Here is an 18,459-nt window from a genome sequence, read left to right as displayed (position 1 = left end):
TTAACAGTTGCATCTATGTTCGGTAATGAATAAAGAAACGACCAATCAACACGCGAGAGATGTAGATCTAAATCGATAAAGTTTGTTTTGCGAAAACACTTTATGTGACAAGGAGCCATGGAACTGTCAGCACCTCCAGATTGTGTACACTCCAGTGATATCAACAAAGTTGGATGGTAAGGATCTTCAGGGAGAGATATTGGGCTTGCTCTAGATACCGTAGCAAGAGAACCATCGTTAACAAAAACGAGGTCAAGAAGTCGGTCCCTAATGTTTTTAACGGCATTAATTTGGACAAATTGATAAAGTCATTGATAAAGTCATTATGGCAATTGGGAAACAACAGGTTAGCGTCATCACAAGGCAGCCAAGAAAGAAATGGGAAGTTAAAGTCCCCCATGACAATAATTCGATCATTGCACCCTAATGCAGAAACAACAGTATTAATTGCTGAGAGGTGGTGTAAGTAAAGCTCAGCATCAGACCTGGGAGGAATGTAAGAGCAGGTTAAATAGAAAAATGCGTAGCCAACACGAACTTTGACTGCAACAAATTCAATTCCATGAATGTTATTGAATGGGAATAACTCAGATGAGAAAACAGATTTAACTGCAACCAGAACCCCACTTCCTTTCCGTGCGGTTCTTAAACATGACTGGTTTAACGAATGGGACCGTTGTTATTGATGGTCGCGGCCATTTGCTTGGCCGTCTGGCTTCCGTCGTCGCCAAGTACCTGTTGCAGGGCGGCAAGGTGGCCGTCGTTCGCTGCGAGAAGCTGAACCTCTCCGGCCACTTCTATAGAAACAAAATCAAGTTCTTAGCCTACTTGCGCAAGCGTTGCAACGTCAACCCAGCTCGTGGTCCCTTCCACTTCCGTGCCCCGTCCAGGATCTTCTACAAGGCGGTCAGAGGTATGATCCCACACAAGACTAAGCGTGGCCAGGCTGCACTCGCTCGTCTGCGTGTGTTCGATGGCATCCCATCGCCCTACGACAAGCGTCGCCGCGTCGTTGTCCCCATCGCTATGCGTGTGTTGACACTGCGCTCCGACCGCAAGTACTGCCAGGTCGGCCGTCTGTCGCACGAGGTTGGCTGGCACTACCAGGATGTGATCAAGAGCCTGGAGCGTAAGCGCAAGGCCAAGTTGCGTGTCACCCTCAAGCACAACCGCGAGCTGAAGAAGCTGACTGTTCAGGCACGTGAAAACATTGCCAAGGCGGCTGAGCCCTTCAACAAAATCATCAAATCCTATGGCTACGAGGTTTAAGGACAACAAAAAACCCGTCAGATGCGTAGCAGTTTTTTAAAGGGAATAAAACAACATCTAAGATAAAAAAAAAAAAAAAAAAAAAAAAAGATGGGCGGTCCATTCTATAAATAGTGTAACTATCAATGAAAATTTCATGATCATTGACAGAGGAGTTAAGCCAGGTTTCGGTAAACGCGATGGCATCGAAATCAAAGGACGCGCTATTAGTATGAATTTGACGCAATTTTCCCCAGCAAACTGCGAACGTTCTGATAGTGCATGGAAAAATAGTACATCAGTTTTTTGGAGCATGTTTGGTAATTCTTGGATTCGAGTTCGAATCTTTGAGAAGGAACTCATGCACAATTGTATGCTCAGGCCATATTGACGGTTCTAGAGAACTGGATAGTAAAGAATCAGGGAGAAGAATTTTAAAGGATGATATGTTGCGCTTATGTTTAAATGTAAATTTAGTCACAACTATATCAACAGGCGAAGTGTTAAGTTTAGAGGAAAGATGTTGTTTAACATCCTCCGTTGTAGCCTCAGGAATAAGACGAGAAACAAATATTGCTTTCCGAGGGACCACTGCTCTAAGTTGAAGTCCCGAGCGAAATCGAGATGGTGGAGCCACTCCTAAAAGAGATCTCGGTCCAAGGGCAGAGGAATTGGCAGCAATGGCTGTAGCAGGAATTGGAGTAGGAATTGGAGCAGGAATTGGAGCAGGAATTGGAGCAGGAATTGACAAGACATCACCAGCAACCAACACACCCGCACTAGGAGCACTCACCGCGTCAGAAGTGACGGCCACAGAAACTGCAGGGATGGGATTGATGCTGTTGGGAAGTTGGATGCTCGAAGGAAGCACATTGCTCGGTGTAAAGAACTCCGGAGCCACCGTTGGCAGATTTACAGACAACGGCGTGGCATGACTACTCGGAAATGCTTCCGATGGATGAAGGTGGGAGGCAGGCGTACCAATCGGATTAGGTTGCAAGAGATTGGTATCATTATGCGGAGTTTTCCGTCTAGGCGATTCGCTCAAGAGTTTGAGCGCAAGAAACTGTGATTCAAGGGCAAGAAATTTCTCGTTGAGAGCCACAAATTGTTTCCGGACATCCAGAAACCCAGTTCGAGTCTGTCTCATAAATGTGCGCATTTCGGCCTCAATCTCCCGACAAGCCAGACATGACCAAGACAGGCCCATGCGTTTCGAGATCAGATCATTCAGCCGGCCAAAATTTCCACCACCAGCACATTTTATGTGGGCAAAATTGTCGCACAGCCAGCAGCTAAGAAATGAATCACCAATGATAACACCACCGAATTCAAATTTCTTTGCACTGCAAACGATTGCCATTATTGACAGCAGTAGAATCACTGTGCACGAATAATAAAAGAACGGAGTGAGATCGCAGGTAAAGTAGGAGAGCAGACAGCAGAGCGAGCCAGACAATCAGCTGCAGCGGCAATAATTCAAAGCAGATGATCCAACGAAGTGCAGAAAACGAGCAGTAAACTCACCAAAGCAGAGACACAAAAGAAAAGTCCACAGAGAGGGAGAGTAAAGGCAATCCAGAGAGAGTGAGAGCAAAAATGCGAGCAGCAGGCCCGCTTATGCTCACGAGAGAGTGTGGGCGATGCAAACGTTGATGCGCGAGAACAGTGCACACCGAAGAAGCGATAACGAAAAGCAGACTGGGCAAAAAACAATAACAAATTGCCTGCACGAGTCCGCTGCGTTACGTTGCAATATTGAATTTATATTAAACACTTGTTTACAAACAAAACACTGGTGGTTAACACAAAGTAGAATCAAATTAAAGAGATGCGATAATATATCAAAACAAAGTCACAACAATGTTGTATGATATTTAGGCAAAGGGCGGAGAATGCGGGAGCAAGAAAAAAAAACACAACCGGCTTAAGCAAGAGCTAGAAGCGAATTGCGACCTATTGTGTTCTGCAGACACTAACTGCAGATTCGTTCGATTCGTTCTCCGTCGTTGGTGACATCCCTCACAAGGGTCTTGCAGTACCGCAATTTTGTGTCCGGGAATGTTTTGACCAGGTCATTCTGCAGAAACGGCAGTGCTGGCACGGTGCAATGAATGACAATAATGACTCCTTGCCGACTCCTTGATGAAGTCAAGAAGCGTTTCGCGGCTGAAAAATTGTATCCTGTGACGTGTTTTCTCGGAGAAGAGGGTGTGAAACTGCTTTGACAGTTTCAAGACTATTTGATTCCTGAAGCAGTTCACTATCTTGTCTACAGTCTCGATTACATAAGTAAGCCACCTCACTATGAGTTGTAGCCGCGTCTGACCGACTTGGAGTTTCTAAGACATTAATTTTCTGCCGCGAAAGCGCATCCAGCATACATGAATCTCCTTGCCTGATTTTTCGGAGACCATTGCGCCATAGTCATCAAATCGCGACTTCCTGTTAACCCTGTCAGAAACTGCAAAAATCAGCATCTGATGGTCTGTGTTAATGCTTGTGTCGCTTTTCCCATATATGTAGTGGCGCAACGTATCCAGTGCTCAGTCTATGGCCAACAACTCCCTTTCATTGATTGCATAGTTTAGTTATCTATCTTTCAGGGTCCTAAATATCATAGTTATTGGTCTGTTCTTTTGTGACAGTGGTTAGTTCAAACGGCTGGTTAAAGTCCTGGTAAAGGAGAAAGACGTCTTCTGGCGCCAAAATGTTCTAAGCTTGTCAAAGGCTTTTTGTTGTACATCGTCAAAGTGAACAAAAATGAATTACCATTTACTCCCTTTAAAATATTGGTGATAGGTCTTGCAATTTGAACAAAGTGCTTTATGAAGCACCTACAGTAACTGGAAAGTCCTATGAATGATCTTACACCGAACAAGTTGGAGGGCTCTCCAAGTTCCTGAATGGCTTTGCTTTGTCCAGGCGTATTCTTGAGCCTTCAGTTGACAAAACAAAGCCAAGGAACTCCACATTGTCCTTCAAGAGTTTTTTCTTTTCAAACCCTTATATTCGCGTTATAGAGGCTGCTGAATACAGTGTCAATGTCTTTGACATGATAATACAATGACCTCGTCAACGTACACGGACTGCCCATACTATGGACTGTTCCCGATATGTTCCTGATAGTACCCAAACTTTAGATCATGGGTGGTGAAGTATCTAGATTTTCCCAGATATGAAAGTGTCATGGAAATAAAAGGTATTGGGTACTTGGATATGGATTTTGAGTTCAATTTGCGGAAGACTAACCGTTTTTTGCTTGAATCTAAGTCATTGGTTCCTTTCTTACCGACAACCCAAATGATATTGTTGTACGGAGACCTGGATGGCCAAATAATTTTCTTCTGCAAAAAGTCCGTTACGTCGTCATTGACAAGATCAGTGGAGCCTATCAGTAAATAACATATTTGAGTAGATTGGTTCCTCGTCTTTGGTCCTGATTGTGGCTAACACAGTTGTATTAGTTGGCTTGCAAATGCCTTTACATCATTTTTAGAAAATTTTCCCTTACTGTTGTTGGTACCTCAATGTCATCCACCCTTGTGAAGTTGACTCTGGGTTACTAAAAGAACAGAATCTCTTTAGAGTCATTTATAAAGTGAAGTGTTTTTCGTCCCCAGGTTAATGGTTAATGGCATCGAATGTTGATAGCTCTAGCAAGATGAAAAAATGACTTTTTATGACTAAGATGGTAAGGTAGCACTTTTTTTTTACTTTGTTGAAGCAGTGCAGTAACTTCACAATAAATGGGGTTCCCACAGGGACAGCTCGCTGAAGATTGATATTGTTCTTAGCGGCCCCCGTATCTTTTAAGAAGATTAGTATTCTCCCCGCTACTGTTTGGTTGACGAACGGGAGCTGGGACTCTCCCCTAAAAAAAATTGGTGTCAATGTCATACCCTGCATGGCCGTCAGCCATCGGGTGCTACAGGGGGATAAACGGATGGCGGGTCGGCTCGCACAACTGTAAATTCGGAATGAGGCGCAGCCACTCCGGAACACCCGGTGCCTGCGTCCCACACCCAGGGTACTGAGGGTTGCGAGCGAACCGTCACCCGCCGTAACTGTACACACCGGTGGAAGTGCGACTATACTCTCCCCGTGAGGGCGGCTGGAAATAGGTCCTGGCACAGTCATGTCTCTGCCAGGATGCTGGCGAATGGTAGTCGGGCGGAGAGAAGAAAACTCTCAGTGAAATTACCCCAATCCAAGGTGACACTGTTATATGCCGAGGGATGCATGGCCGAGGGGGTGCTCGGTCGATAATATGCGGACTCTGGATACCAGCCGACCCCCAGTTTAAATCAGGCTTCCCGGGGCAAGCGGGCTATGCCTCGGGTGACCAACCACTTCCCGTCTACTCGTAGGAACAACTATGGAAAACTACAAAAATATAAAAAACAACAACACCGCAAAGGAGTTCGGTACTCCTTTTAAAGTACCGGAGGGACAAGACCATCCCTCTAAATCAACACCTGGGAAACCAGGTCCAACGAAGACGGGGAAAGAGACTCAGTCGGTCCACCGTCTTCAAGCAGCAGCCGCAGCGAGGCGGGGCCCGAAAAGCCAATCGGGTCTTTCCAAGTCGGGTGGCTCCAAGGGTGAATCGGGTACCGGGGTGGCTGCTAAGCAGAGCGAAATCGCTGCTGGTAAGCGCTTCGCGACCGAAGAACCCAATGAAGCCCCGACAGGTAGGGTCCCTGCACAACGGGGAGGAAAGCCGTCGGACCAGGACCGGAGACGAGCGGCTTTCATCCTGACCAACGAGGACCCAACCTACAGGTCGTCAGCCGAAGGAAAGGAGCAGAGGCTGTGGGCCTCTTTCCGAGGGGAAAGACGAGGACGGCCATGTCCCTCGCGACAAGTGGCACTTGGTGGAGAACGAGCTTCAGGACCGGTTCCTACAGGAACAGGAGCAGAACGGCGGACCACCGCCAAAGTGTGAGGACGCAGGGTGGCCTCAAGGCAATGGAAAGCCATCGGCTGGCAAGACGCTCGCTCTGCGGCCCTTTACATGAAGGCGGTGGCTGCTGTCAAAGAGGTTTATCCAGGGGCGAAACTGGAGGCCGTGAGATGGGAGGATGTCCCCAGCCGTACGAGAGCCAGAGCATGGGTCTGGGGGGGCGTCGTGTGAGGGACGTCGTGTGAAGAGGACAACCCGACGTCGGATGCGGCGTGCATGATGTCGGACGACATCTTGGACGACTACGCGTTTGATGAGAGCGACCTAACCAGGGGTCTCAGCCACATCGTTGTCGGGGAGGAGCCGGAGTCCGCCGACAGCAATCTAGAAACTACAAAGGTGGAGGTGAGCCTCAGGAATGTCATTGACGCTCCTGCAGATAAACTATCACCATTGTAAGGCAGCATGCGCTGCTCTACTGCTCCACCGGGCCAAGGGTGGAGCCGACATAGTCTTCATTCAGGAGCCCTGGATCCTCGGAAACAGCAAATTTCAGCAACGAAAACCACACCGCATGATCAGCCAGACTCCCTTCCACACGTGCCTCTCCGGGCTCTAGTCGCAGACTGTTCGGCCAAGGACATCGGCCTAATTGTGGGATACGACGCCAACGCACATCACTGTCAGTGGGTAAGCACTGACACAAACGAAAGGGGTGAGTACCTTTTCAGTTTTTTACTGACCACTCAGATGGTCTTTTTAAACCGGAGTAGTGACCCCACCTTCATCATTAAAAACCGCCAGGAGGTCCTGGACCTCACGCTTGCCTCTCATGAGATACAGAGTAACATTGTATCCTGGGGGGTCCTAGAAGAACACTCCTTCTCGGACCACAGGTACGTGGAAACTGTTTTCTCCTTCTCAGTACCGAAGCCAGCTCGATTCCGAAACTTCAGGCGGACAAGCTGGACTGGGTACTCTGATTACCTCTGTCGTATTCTCCCTGAGCCCCCACTTGAGAAGGAGTTTTGCAGGGAGGCCACGACTCGTCTTCTTAAGATCTTCAACGACACCTGCAATAAGGTGCTCGATAAAGCCTGCCCCTCTGGCAAGAACAGAGGCCGAAGGAAACCTGAATGGTGGAATCCGAAACTGGGGGAACTCCGGAAAGCCTACCGGAGACTCTTCAATAAAGCTGAAAACGTTGAGCAAAACTGGGCCGAGTACAAGGCCAGTCTGTCAGCCTACAACAAAGAACTTAGAAAAGCCAAGCGCGCTTCCTGGCGTAAGTTCTGCAACGAAATCAAGAACAACTCAGAAGCTTCGCGCTTGCGCAGAGTTCTCTCGAAGACAACACCCACCCTGGGCTATTTAAAGAACGCCGACCAGTAGTGGACTACGTCCATCGATGAGTCGCTAAATCTTCTCCTAGCTCCTAGTCGCTAAATACTCAGTTCTCTGGCTGCGATGAAAACAGACCCAACTACTTCGTGCCTCCTTCTATCGTCTCAAATGCCATCCTGAGCCTGCTAAGCAAGGAGAATATTTCCTGGCCGATCAAAAGCTTTAAACCTTTCAAGTCCGCGGAGCCAGACGGCATTTTTCATGCCCAACTGATTCACGCGGGACATAAATCCATTACCTGGCTCAAAATAATTTACGAGGGAATTTTCTCCCTGAGGCCTGGCTTCAGACCAAAGTCGTATTCATACCCACGGCAGGCAAGCCCTCGCACACTGCCCCAAAAGATTTCAGACCCGTCAGTCTATCGTCTTTTCTTCTGAAGGCGATGGAACGGCTCCTGAGGCTGCATCTCATGGCGTGTGTTTCGCCCAGTCCGATCTCCAGCATGCCTATCGGAAGGGAACATCCACCGAAACGGCCTGATCGATCAGATGCTACAATGCAGGACGGTTGAGGCATCACTGGAGAGGTCAACGTGCACCAGATTTGTCAGCAGAGGCACACCGCAGGGCGGAGTCCTCTGACTGAGTGACTGGGGTGGCTGACGTGTGGTGGCGTATGCGGACGATGTTGCTATAGCATTCTCCAGGAAATTTCCGCAGACGTTGTGTGAGTGCATGTGAGTTTCTTTATCTCCCCCTCCCGGCTACCGCCTTAACCTAACCTAACCAAACCCTGCATTATTTTATTCGTAGATCTCAGCCACTGTCTTTTCTGTTAACTTTTAATATTTTTGTTCGTATGTCTGCGGGACATGTATTTATCTTCTTTTTGCGTTGGTCAGAGAATTTCTGGGATCCTGCCGGCCTTTTGTATGTCCCTCTTGGGGACCCTTGCTAATCGCAGTCATAGCAGGTAAGGATTTTATCCCTGCTGCCTTTGGAAATTCGTTGGTTGGCGGAAGAGGAAGAGGATGGGTCGACATCCATCTTCTCCACCTTTTCCTGGCCTCGGTGGCCATTTTTCTGTTGGTTACCTTGGTCGCGCGTGTAAAATAGGTTTTTTCCCTGCCTTTTATAATAATCGGGCTTATATTTTCCGGGTTGGTTGTGCCTGACTCGTTTTTTATACTCTACTGCTCTTGCGAAATTGGCCGCAAACGCATGCCTATCGGGGTTAACTTCGATTTCCTGAGCCATGGCCAATGCCGATGGCAAATCCTTGGGTTGTGCCAAAAGATTACATCTGCGAGGTTTCGTTTAAGGTTTAAATTAATTTTTCATTAAGAAATTGCGCATGTGCGGCGTCTTGCGACATAATCGACTTATTTGTGAGAAGGGTGAGTTTTTTCTCAACCTCTTCATAAAACTGTACGATCGACATGCCGCCTTGCCAGAGCGTGGCAAATTCTTGCTCTAGCAAGTAATTTTGCTCATAGCAAATATGTGAAGTCGAAGCGGTTAATAATTGCCTCAAAGTTCAAGACTGTGCTAACGATGTTAGCGGGGCTTTTAATCCCATTTCTGATTATAAGGATCGCCCGGTTGTGTCTCTCACTCCCCTTGTACCTCTCGTATATCGCATAGGCAGCCTTTACTCGCTTGGACACATTGTTCCTGGACCCCGTGGAACTCCGGCAGGCTTTTTACCGCATCCAAACACCACCTCCTCAATCATGTTGACCGGTTGCCGGCAGTTTTAGGACCTGCATCTGATTGTTCATGGCATGAAAACGCTTCTCAGTTTCAGCTTTTTGTAACTCTAGCGCTGAGCCGACTACCGCGGGTTGCAGCTGCGCAGCGTCCATCCTTTCTACCCTTCCCTCAATGCTATGATGAATGCTCATACGCGAAGTATGATTTCTGACCGCCACTTGTCTTTGTCGTAGTTCAGTGCTCGGGACGGTCGCTGGGAAGATCCACGACCCACTATCCACACGGCGTTCACCGCAGCATAACGTTTAAGCTAGGATTTTTAGTTACGATTCCACCACCGCTACAAGCTGCCGCGTCGTGCACATATTCGCAAATATTCATACACAATTATACCTAAAAACAAAAATACACTGAATCATACTCCTTTTCTTGGAGATAGTACGCCCTGACGTTTTTCCTTTCAACACCTTCCGATTCGGCGCTGGATAGCAGCTCCTCCGATCCGCCCCCATACAAACACGGGTAACAGATTTTGGTTTTGTTTCTTTCAAAAATTTTTGTATGGTCGTTGCCTTCGTTTTTGATGTTTATTTATGTTTTTGCTCGTTTTTCGGTATATTTTATTTATTTATTTATTTTCTTTGACAATTTTTATCTTTTCAATTACTTTGCGACCGAATTTGTTCTATAGCGGCGTTGTCTCCGTACTTTAGCTCTCTCGGGGGTGTTTTCTATCGCGTTGGGAGCCAGTAATATTGAGTATAACCGTCTTATGATTTATGTTGAATTAATCGTTTTATTAATAATAGATAATTCGGTTTATATATGAAATATTGATGTTAGCGAGTTGCTGAAAGTCGATCCGCCCAGTGGCCATTTTGGTTAACATTTGTTAACTTATACTTTATAGGGTCGGAAACGCTTCAATCTGGGCGTTACACACAATCATTTTTCGCACAAATCTAATATACATACATACCTCTATACTCTTTGTTGGAAGCTGAAGAAAAAAGAAAAAGAAAGAAAGAAAAAAGAAAAAAATTTCTCCGTTTTTAAGGTTACAATATGGCGTTTATTGTTTGATATTGTTTGTGTGTTTGTTGTTCGAGGCCGTGGCCGTGGACTGAGATTTAGGTGTTAGGCGTTTTGGGCGACAAAGAGTACTGCAGACCGACTGCCTCGAATAGGCCGTGGCTTATAACAAGTAATAACTTTACATATGTAGGTGTGTGCGTGTATGCACTGAGAGCGTATATAGGCTAAGCTCGATTGCAGAAAACTTAAGAGAGACGTGAGTTAAGAGCTATAAACGGCTGCTGCTCCAAACACTCATTTTGAGTCTCGAATATAATGAAACATATCGATCACAAGAATTTGTGAAATCTAGAGCACCTTGAAACGAAAACGAAACTTTTTGGCTGAAAACGTAAAACGCCGGAGACCACTTCTTAAAAGATACGGGAATACCTTTAACGTAGAATAATGAGAGATACTTTAGCAAATGGCGAGCAGCCAAGGCCAAACCAACAAACAGACCTGCGCAATTTTTAAGGCAGTCAAAGAGTAACGTACATATATGTATTATTTTATTATAGTCAGTAATATAGGCAATTTACTAATTTAAAATTGTGAAATTATCACAATTCAGTCTAAAACTTTGTAATTTTACGTTCATCAGCTCCTTTTTGACGGATGGTAGATGGTGAATAGTGCCAGTGTGAATCGGGGCTCCCCATCTGTCAAAAATTCCCACCATTTCACCGCGATGTGTTCAGTGTGCAGAGCCTATTACAGTATTTAAAATGATATTTTAAGAAGAAAACTTCCGATATAGTTCACAAGAGTCATGTTTTATATACTATGTGTATAATTCAAGAGTGAAAAAATAACATTTGGAACATTTTCACAATAAAGTAGTAAAATTAAGCAGAACATATGATGTAACTACATTTACATATTTGGCACGGCTGGGAGAGGGTCACTCGAAAGTCGTTTTGAACGTTGGGGTATTTGTGTATCCTCTACAAAAAAATAACCATTATCGACCGTTACAGAAACTTCGTCCAATGTCATATAGGTTGGTACGCTTTCGTAGAGGTTTGCGACCATATAGCTTTGAGTACTGGAAATACTATCAGAAGAGTTATGCCTCGATATACAGGAAAGTAGCCTTTATAAATGAAACGCAGATATTAATAAGAGTGAGTATAAAGATCAATTACATACCTTTTTGGCTTACTTTCCGAAATTATAGCTTCTTGTCTCTCTACGTTTTGAACGGTGTTGCCTCGAGGCAAGACGACTATATTACCAGAGCTGCACTTCGGTTTCATAACACGTTTGCTGCCTCTTAACCAAATGGGCTTTTGCTTTAGTACTAGAAACATAAATATTATTCCTAGAAACATAAATGCCACGATTCCCAAGATCATCCATGACATACCCTTGAAAATGAAAAATATTACAATTTATTTATAATCGAACAAAATGGATTTTTTCTATTTACATTTGAGCGGATATGTTCTGAAATCCAAGAATTATAATAAACTTCTAAGTTTCCGCTTATATGCACAGATTTACAACTAAAAGGTGATACGCTATTTTGATTCGAGTCGATCAGGCAAAAGGTATAAGCAACGTTAGGCACTAAGTCCGTTACAATCGTTTTCAGTGGCATTGTAAAATAACAACCCAAGCCGTACTCCTCAGGAAAAAGCTCCATCATATAGTACTCTTTTGTCGTCTTTGAAAACCAAAATATTCCAAAAGTAAGACCGTTTAGGTCTTCCAATTCTACTGTAATTTGAACTGTGAGTGGTCCGCTGGTTTTAAGAACAAAATTTATTTGAGGCCACCATAAATGTTGTCTAATATTTTCCTGTGTCTTGGTACCAGTCTGATTTTGTGCGAGACATTCCAGTGCTACAACTTCGTTAGGAGGTACTGTTGCTGATGTCGGTAGTGTTGGTATGTATATTGGACTTTCCGTTGATTTCATGATTGAGTTTTGTGAGGTGATTGCTGGTGCTGTCATCGTGGTCGCGACAGCTTCTAAAGATTCTTCGGTATCCTTGCTATCGCAAAATCGTTCATCAAATACCGAGCAGTTCTTGAATACCTCTGGAGACCAGCAATATATTGGCGATGTTGACGAATGGTACGCAAAAATTACGTTCATTTCATGTTGTAGTGCACAGTCGCAATGCCATAAATTAGCGTTGGCTAGAATCCGTACATTTTGTGCCACGTTATGAATTCCAAATATGGTCTTAGAAAGCGTTTTCAGCTTATTATGTGATATATCCAAGAACTCTAAGTACTCCATTCCTAAAAAGTAAAGATATTTTAGTAAATAGATTTGCGTCATAAAGTTTAGTGTTCGACAAGAAATGTGCTAACAAATATAAACTTCATTCGAAAAAGTTGATCCCCCTTCATGAGGATTTTAAAGGCTCGACTTTCATTTATTTGTGGTAATAAAAATTGTTCACATATTAAATGTTGGACAAACAAATGACAACGCTTAAGAGCATAATCTCTGTAAGCAATAAATAAAAACGAGGGGGAACGTTGTGAGTTGCTGCGGACACCGCAACTCTACAGTTATACCCGATACTAAGTCAGTATGGCTCTCCTCCGGCAGACGCCGCGAATATTGAACGACACGACAAAGAGTGCGTGCGAGAGAGACAGAAAATCAGTCTGAGCGTGACGTCGGGCGCTGCGTAGCCACTGCAAATTGATTTGTTCCTTTTGGCTATAAAAATGATCTGATCTGATCCAGATTCAGCAATCTGATAGATATGGTCGTTATCTATGATTCTGCGCCAGATTTTCGTCCTTTGCGCGGGAGGAAGGGGTTGTGGCGAAATTTTGACACAAAACGGTCAAGGTCCGATATCACAGGATTGTGGATACCAAATTTAGTTGCTCTAGCTCTTATGGGTTCTGAGATCCTTGAACTCATATTTTGCAATTGGCAAAACCGACCATGAAACCTGTGTGTTAGAGAGAGACAGAGCGAGAAAGAATGAAATTGTTTTCTTGATTCTGGCCATAATAATTATACGATCTGGTTCAGATTTTGCACTCTAGAAGATATAGTCATCGTCTACGATTCTGCGTTTTTAGTTTTCTCGTATCGTCGCAATTGTGGATGCCACAGATTTACGCTCTTTGTGGGGGCGGAAGTGGGCCGCAGTGGTAGCAGTGACATATCACAGAAGTCTGGATCCAAAACATCGTTGCTCTAGCTCTTATAGTCTTTGAGCACTAGGCGCTGAAGGGGACGGACAGATGGACAGGCGGACGGACGGACAGACTGACGGACGGACAGACAGACAGGGCTCAATTGACTCGGCTATCGATGCTGATCAAGAATATATATACTTTATGGGGTCGGAAACGATTCCTTCTGGACGTTACACACATCCACTTTTACCACAAATCTAATATACCCCAATACTCATTTTGAGTATCGGGTATAATGAGCTAAAATCGCGCTCTGCAGCAACAACAACAAGACGAACGTCGATTATCGTCACTCAGAAACAACGCGTACCCGCACACCGCAACGCACTCGAGGTAACCATGCCAGCAACAACTGTAGCTTGGCGTTAAAATCGAAACTAAGAGAAATGTACTGAAATTTAGAGCTAGAAATCTCCATTGGCTTATTAACGTCCGCTCGCCACTAAAACTGGAGTACAAAGTATTTTTTTACAATGCTGTTCTCAAACCAATTTGGACATATGACTGCGAACTAAGGGAAAACGCTTGCATAAGTAATCTAGTAATAATCCAAAGGGCTGAATCGAAGTTACTGTGAAGTATCACTGGGGCACCATGGTACATACGGATAGAAAACATTTTAAAAGACTTAAGGGCGAAATTTTAAACCAAAATCGTAAAGGTCCGATATCACAAACGCACAATTAAATGTGGTGAGCGCACAATTAAGTGTATTACGCACACAAAATCATCTGTTATGTTAAACAGAGACTAAATTTATAAGTATCGAGAGCCAAATCGGGTTGCGAGTGCTACGAGTATTAGCACGAAAACGTAAATGGCTGAACAATTATTTGTGAGCAAAATTATATGTTGGGTATATAACACTATGCAACACCATATTAACGCGTCGAACCAAACCGTGCTTTTCTGATAGATTTGGGGCTTTAAAATGTTAAATGAATTTAGGTTTTTTTTCTCATATCATCGTTTTTAATATTTAAAAAAATTTTTTAATTTGTTTAATGTTGTTTTTAATGTTAATCTTTTATATTTTCACATAACTTAATTATTTTATTCGATTCTGAAAAGCTAATTTATGCAGTCATAAATCTGACTCAAACACTTTGTAGCTTGAGCTCACCGTTTGGAAAATAGTACGTTTTCAACCTCAAAATTAATATTTTTGCGGTTTTTTGTTTATATTTTCTCGCATTTTCAAAATTTTGGGTGCTACAAATTTTATTTGTGGGGGCTGAAAAAGACTTGGCAAGCTTTGAAACAAACTTGATTCAGGCACCAGGTCATAATTAATAGACTGAGACTGACCAAGCTGACCAACGCCCACTACATTGACAAAACATTGCCCAACACATGTCCATTGTGCCACAACGCGAACATAGACTTACGACACACACTATACACCTGTCCCTCACTCTTACCACAAAGGTCCCTATCATTCAATAACAACGACCCCATGCAACTTATCGCAAACCCCACCAACTCAAATTCCAAAATTATCCTCAAATTCCTACAAACCGCAAATATCCTCCACAATATATAACCGAACATACTGTAAATAAATACTCATCCCAACATCTTTGTATATATGTATATAATCTGACCCAATTACCGTAGAGCTTAAGGCCTCAGTAGCTATAGCTCCAACTTCTGTTAATATTTAGTTTTAACTAGCTATTAGCATTATTTAATAATAATAATAATAATAAAAACTTGATTCAGTGTGATATCACAGAAGTCTGAATACGAAATTTCGTTGCTCTAGCTCTTATAGTCTCTGTGAACTGGTATCATAGAGAATGTCCATTGTTCAGGAAAGCAGCGAAAGATGCGCTCCAAACCCAACTCACTCTCGCTCGATGCAGGATAAGTTTTTCACAATATCCAAAAACAGTTTTACAGCTTTTTATACAGTAAGCTTAGAACGTCCGCACACCCATCCTCGCTATCATTTTGTATTACGTCGCCAAATAATGATCTGGCAATTGCCGATCTTTTTGCCCAATTTTTCCAAACCACCTATTCTGAGGAAAGCTACTCTGGTCATCCGTACCCATACGGTTTACCGTGGTCGAACGGCACTTTCAGTCCCTTGTTAAATGAATGTTCTATTCTTCATGATCTTCGAATAGTTAAGTTAAGCCGGTGATTTCACCGGGTCCAGACGGGGTTCCAGGTTGTGTACTCAGGTACTGCACCGAGGCTCTGTATGGTCCCTAGCTTAGTCTATTCACCCTGTTCATTGATTCTTCTTGCTACCCCCCAATTTGGAAGGTATCGTTTATAATTCCTCTCCATAAAAAGGTAGCAAGTCTGATGCAAAAAATTATAGAGGTATAGCAAAGTTATCCGTTATTCCCAAAATGTTTGAGAAGGTATAAACTCCGCACTTGCAACATCTCTTCAAGTCGCTTACATATCCAACTTAGCATAGATTTATAAGGCGGCGATCAACCACCACAAACTAGTTAGAGTTTACCTTTTTCATTATTAAAGGCTTTCAAGGTAACTTACAGACGGATGTAATTTACACCGACTTCATTAAAGCATTCGACTCTGTAAACCATTCCCTTCTAGCACATAAACTTGACCTTTTAGGGTTTCCGCCCAACCTCCTGAGATGGATTTCTAGCTATCTTTGTTCCAGGTCTCAAAGAGTCCTCTTCAAAAACTCCCTCTCTTCACCAGTAAAGGTTTCTTCGGGAGTACCACAGGGCAGCCATCTAGGCCCCTTACTCTTTACACTCTTTATTAATGACTTGCCTTCGGTATTAACATATTCTCGAGTACTTATGTATGCGGATGATGTTAAACTCTGTGTCCAGTACAGAGTACAGAAAGCTACTCTGGTCATCCGTACCCATACGGTTTACCGTGGTCGAACGGCACTTTCAGTCCCTTGTTAACTGAATGTTCTATTCTTCATGATCTTTGAATAGTTAAGTTAAGCCGGTGATTTCACCGGGTCCAGACGGGGTTCCAGGTTGTGTACTCAGGTACTGCACCGAGGCTCTGTATGGTCCCTAGCTTAGCCTATTCACCCTGTTCATTGATTCTTCTTGCTTCCCCCCCCCAATTTGGAAGGTATCGTTTATAATTCCTCTCCATAAAAAAGGTAGCAAGTCTGATGCAAAAAATTATAGAGGTATAGCAAAGTTATCCGATATTCCCAAAATGTTTGAGAAGGTATAAACTCCGCACTTGCAACATCTCTTCAAGTCGCTTATATATCCAACTTAGCATGGATTTATAAGGCGGCGATCAACCACCACAAACTAGTTAGAGTTTACCTTTTTCATTATTAAAGGCTTTCAAGGTAACTTACAGACGGATGTAATTTACACCGATTTCATTAAAGCATTCGACTCTGTAAACCATTCCCTTCTAGCACATAATCTTGACCTTTTAGGGTTTCCGCCCAACCTCCTGAGATGGATTTCTAGCTATCTTTGTTCCAGGTCTCAAAGAGTCCTCTTCAAAAACTCCCTCTCTTCACCAGTAAAGGTTTCTTCGGGAGTACCACAGGGCAGCCATCTGGGCCCCTTACTCTTTACACTCTTTATTAAAGACTTGCCTTCGGTATTAACATATTCTCGAGTACTTATGTATGCGGATGATGTTAAACTCTGTGTCCAGTATAAGGACATTTCATTTCATGATATTTATGCACAACTTGATCAGGGGTGACATAGACAGCCTTGATCTGTTGAGCCGCATAAACTTCACGATTCCTATTAGACTGACTAGAAATTTTATACCGTTGTTCCTTCCACTTTGTAGATCGAATTATTCCTTGCATGAACCGTTTAGGGTCTTATGCTCGGATTATAATTCCCTCTACCATATTATATCCACCACTAATTCTCTTCCTCTTATTAAATTACTCATCCTTACACACCTTTCAAGTAATTAGTAATTGTAGTGGTATTTGTATTTCGATTGCATGCTTAGTTTCTTAGTAAGTTTAGTGCTAATTTTCCTCGAATGTTAGTCTAACAGCTATCTTTTCTGCATGCTCGCGTTCGGCTCGGCTACGCGCCGCGCGTTATGCGTTTTGCCTGGGATCCGCGCGTAACAGCCTTCTGCTGGTTTCACACGGGCTACTTGACGGTGCAGTAACTGCATCGCCTCTTGAAAGATGCAGTCATTGCATGTCAACGTCCAAATAGAAAAACCATCGTAGTAATTCTTAGTCCGACAGGGTCCCGTAGGTACTATCCGGCGATAGCCTAGGTATTCTCGGCGATACCTGTCGGTATCTTCGCGTAGTAAAGACCTCCGGGGTAAGTCGAACCCGCGGAAGGACCCCGAATACGAGGTCACCCCGTGAGGTTCCCCCGGGGCCTTGGAGTTGGCCGTCCCCTACCCTCAAAAGGGCTACCTATTTGTCCCCTCCAGTCAATTTAGGGCGCCCTTCAGGGCCCCACACGCCCCTCGCCTCTATCATCCCCCTCGTGGGACTGGTCCTCCGTCCACCATTGTAGGTCCTAAGCTCGGAGTCCCGGCAAATTACAAATATGGCTCTAGTTTCGACCGTGGATGTAGACTGAGATGTGTACCCCAGCCAGGATCGCTTCCTTACAGAACAGAGGCCGGAAGAAACCGGAATGGTGGAATCCGAAACTGGGGTAACTCCGGAAAGCCTCACGGAGACTCTTCAATAAAGCTAAGGCTGGAAACGTTGAGTAAAACTGGGCCGAGTATAAGGCCAGTCTCTCAACCTACAACAAAGAACTTAGAAAAGCCAAGCGCGCTTCCTGGCGTAAGTTCTGCAACGAAATCAAGAACAACTCAGAAGCTTCGCGCTTGCGCAGAGTTCTCTCGAAGACAACACCCACCCTGGGCTATTTAAAGAACGCCGACCAGTCGTGGACTACGTCCAGCGATGAGTCGCTAAATCTTCTCCTAGCTCCTAGTCGCTAAATACTCAGTTCTCTGGCTGCGATGAAAACAGACCCAACTACTTCGTGCCTCCTTCTATCGTCTCAAATGCCA

At 44.2% G+C, this 18,459-nt stretch overlaps 1 protein-coding gene across 1 annotated transcript; it reads left to right on the top strand.

The window, feature by feature from the left end:
• Window positions 1-636: 636 nt before the first annotated feature.
• On the top strand, window positions 637-1,283 carry LOC117188320 (60S ribosomal protein L13a-like). The gene has a single exon (XM_033391975.1). The coding sequence runs from the start codon at window positions 652-654 to the stop codon at window positions 1,267-1,269; it is 618 nt and encodes a 205-aa protein (XP_033247866.1). The 5' UTR covers window positions 637-651; the 3' UTR covers window positions 1,270-1,283.
• The last annotated feature ends 17,176 nt before the right edge of the window (window positions 1,284-18,459 follow it).

Source organism: Drosophila miranda, chromosome 3 (assembly GCF_003369915.1).
Source record: "Drosophila miranda strain MSH22 chromosome 3, D.miranda_PacBio2.1, whole genome shotgun sequence".
Taxonomy (NCBI): Eukaryota; Metazoa; Arthropoda; class Insecta; order Diptera; family Drosophilidae; genus Drosophila; species Drosophila miranda.
This window is presented reverse-complemented; position numbering and strand designations above follow the sequence as displayed.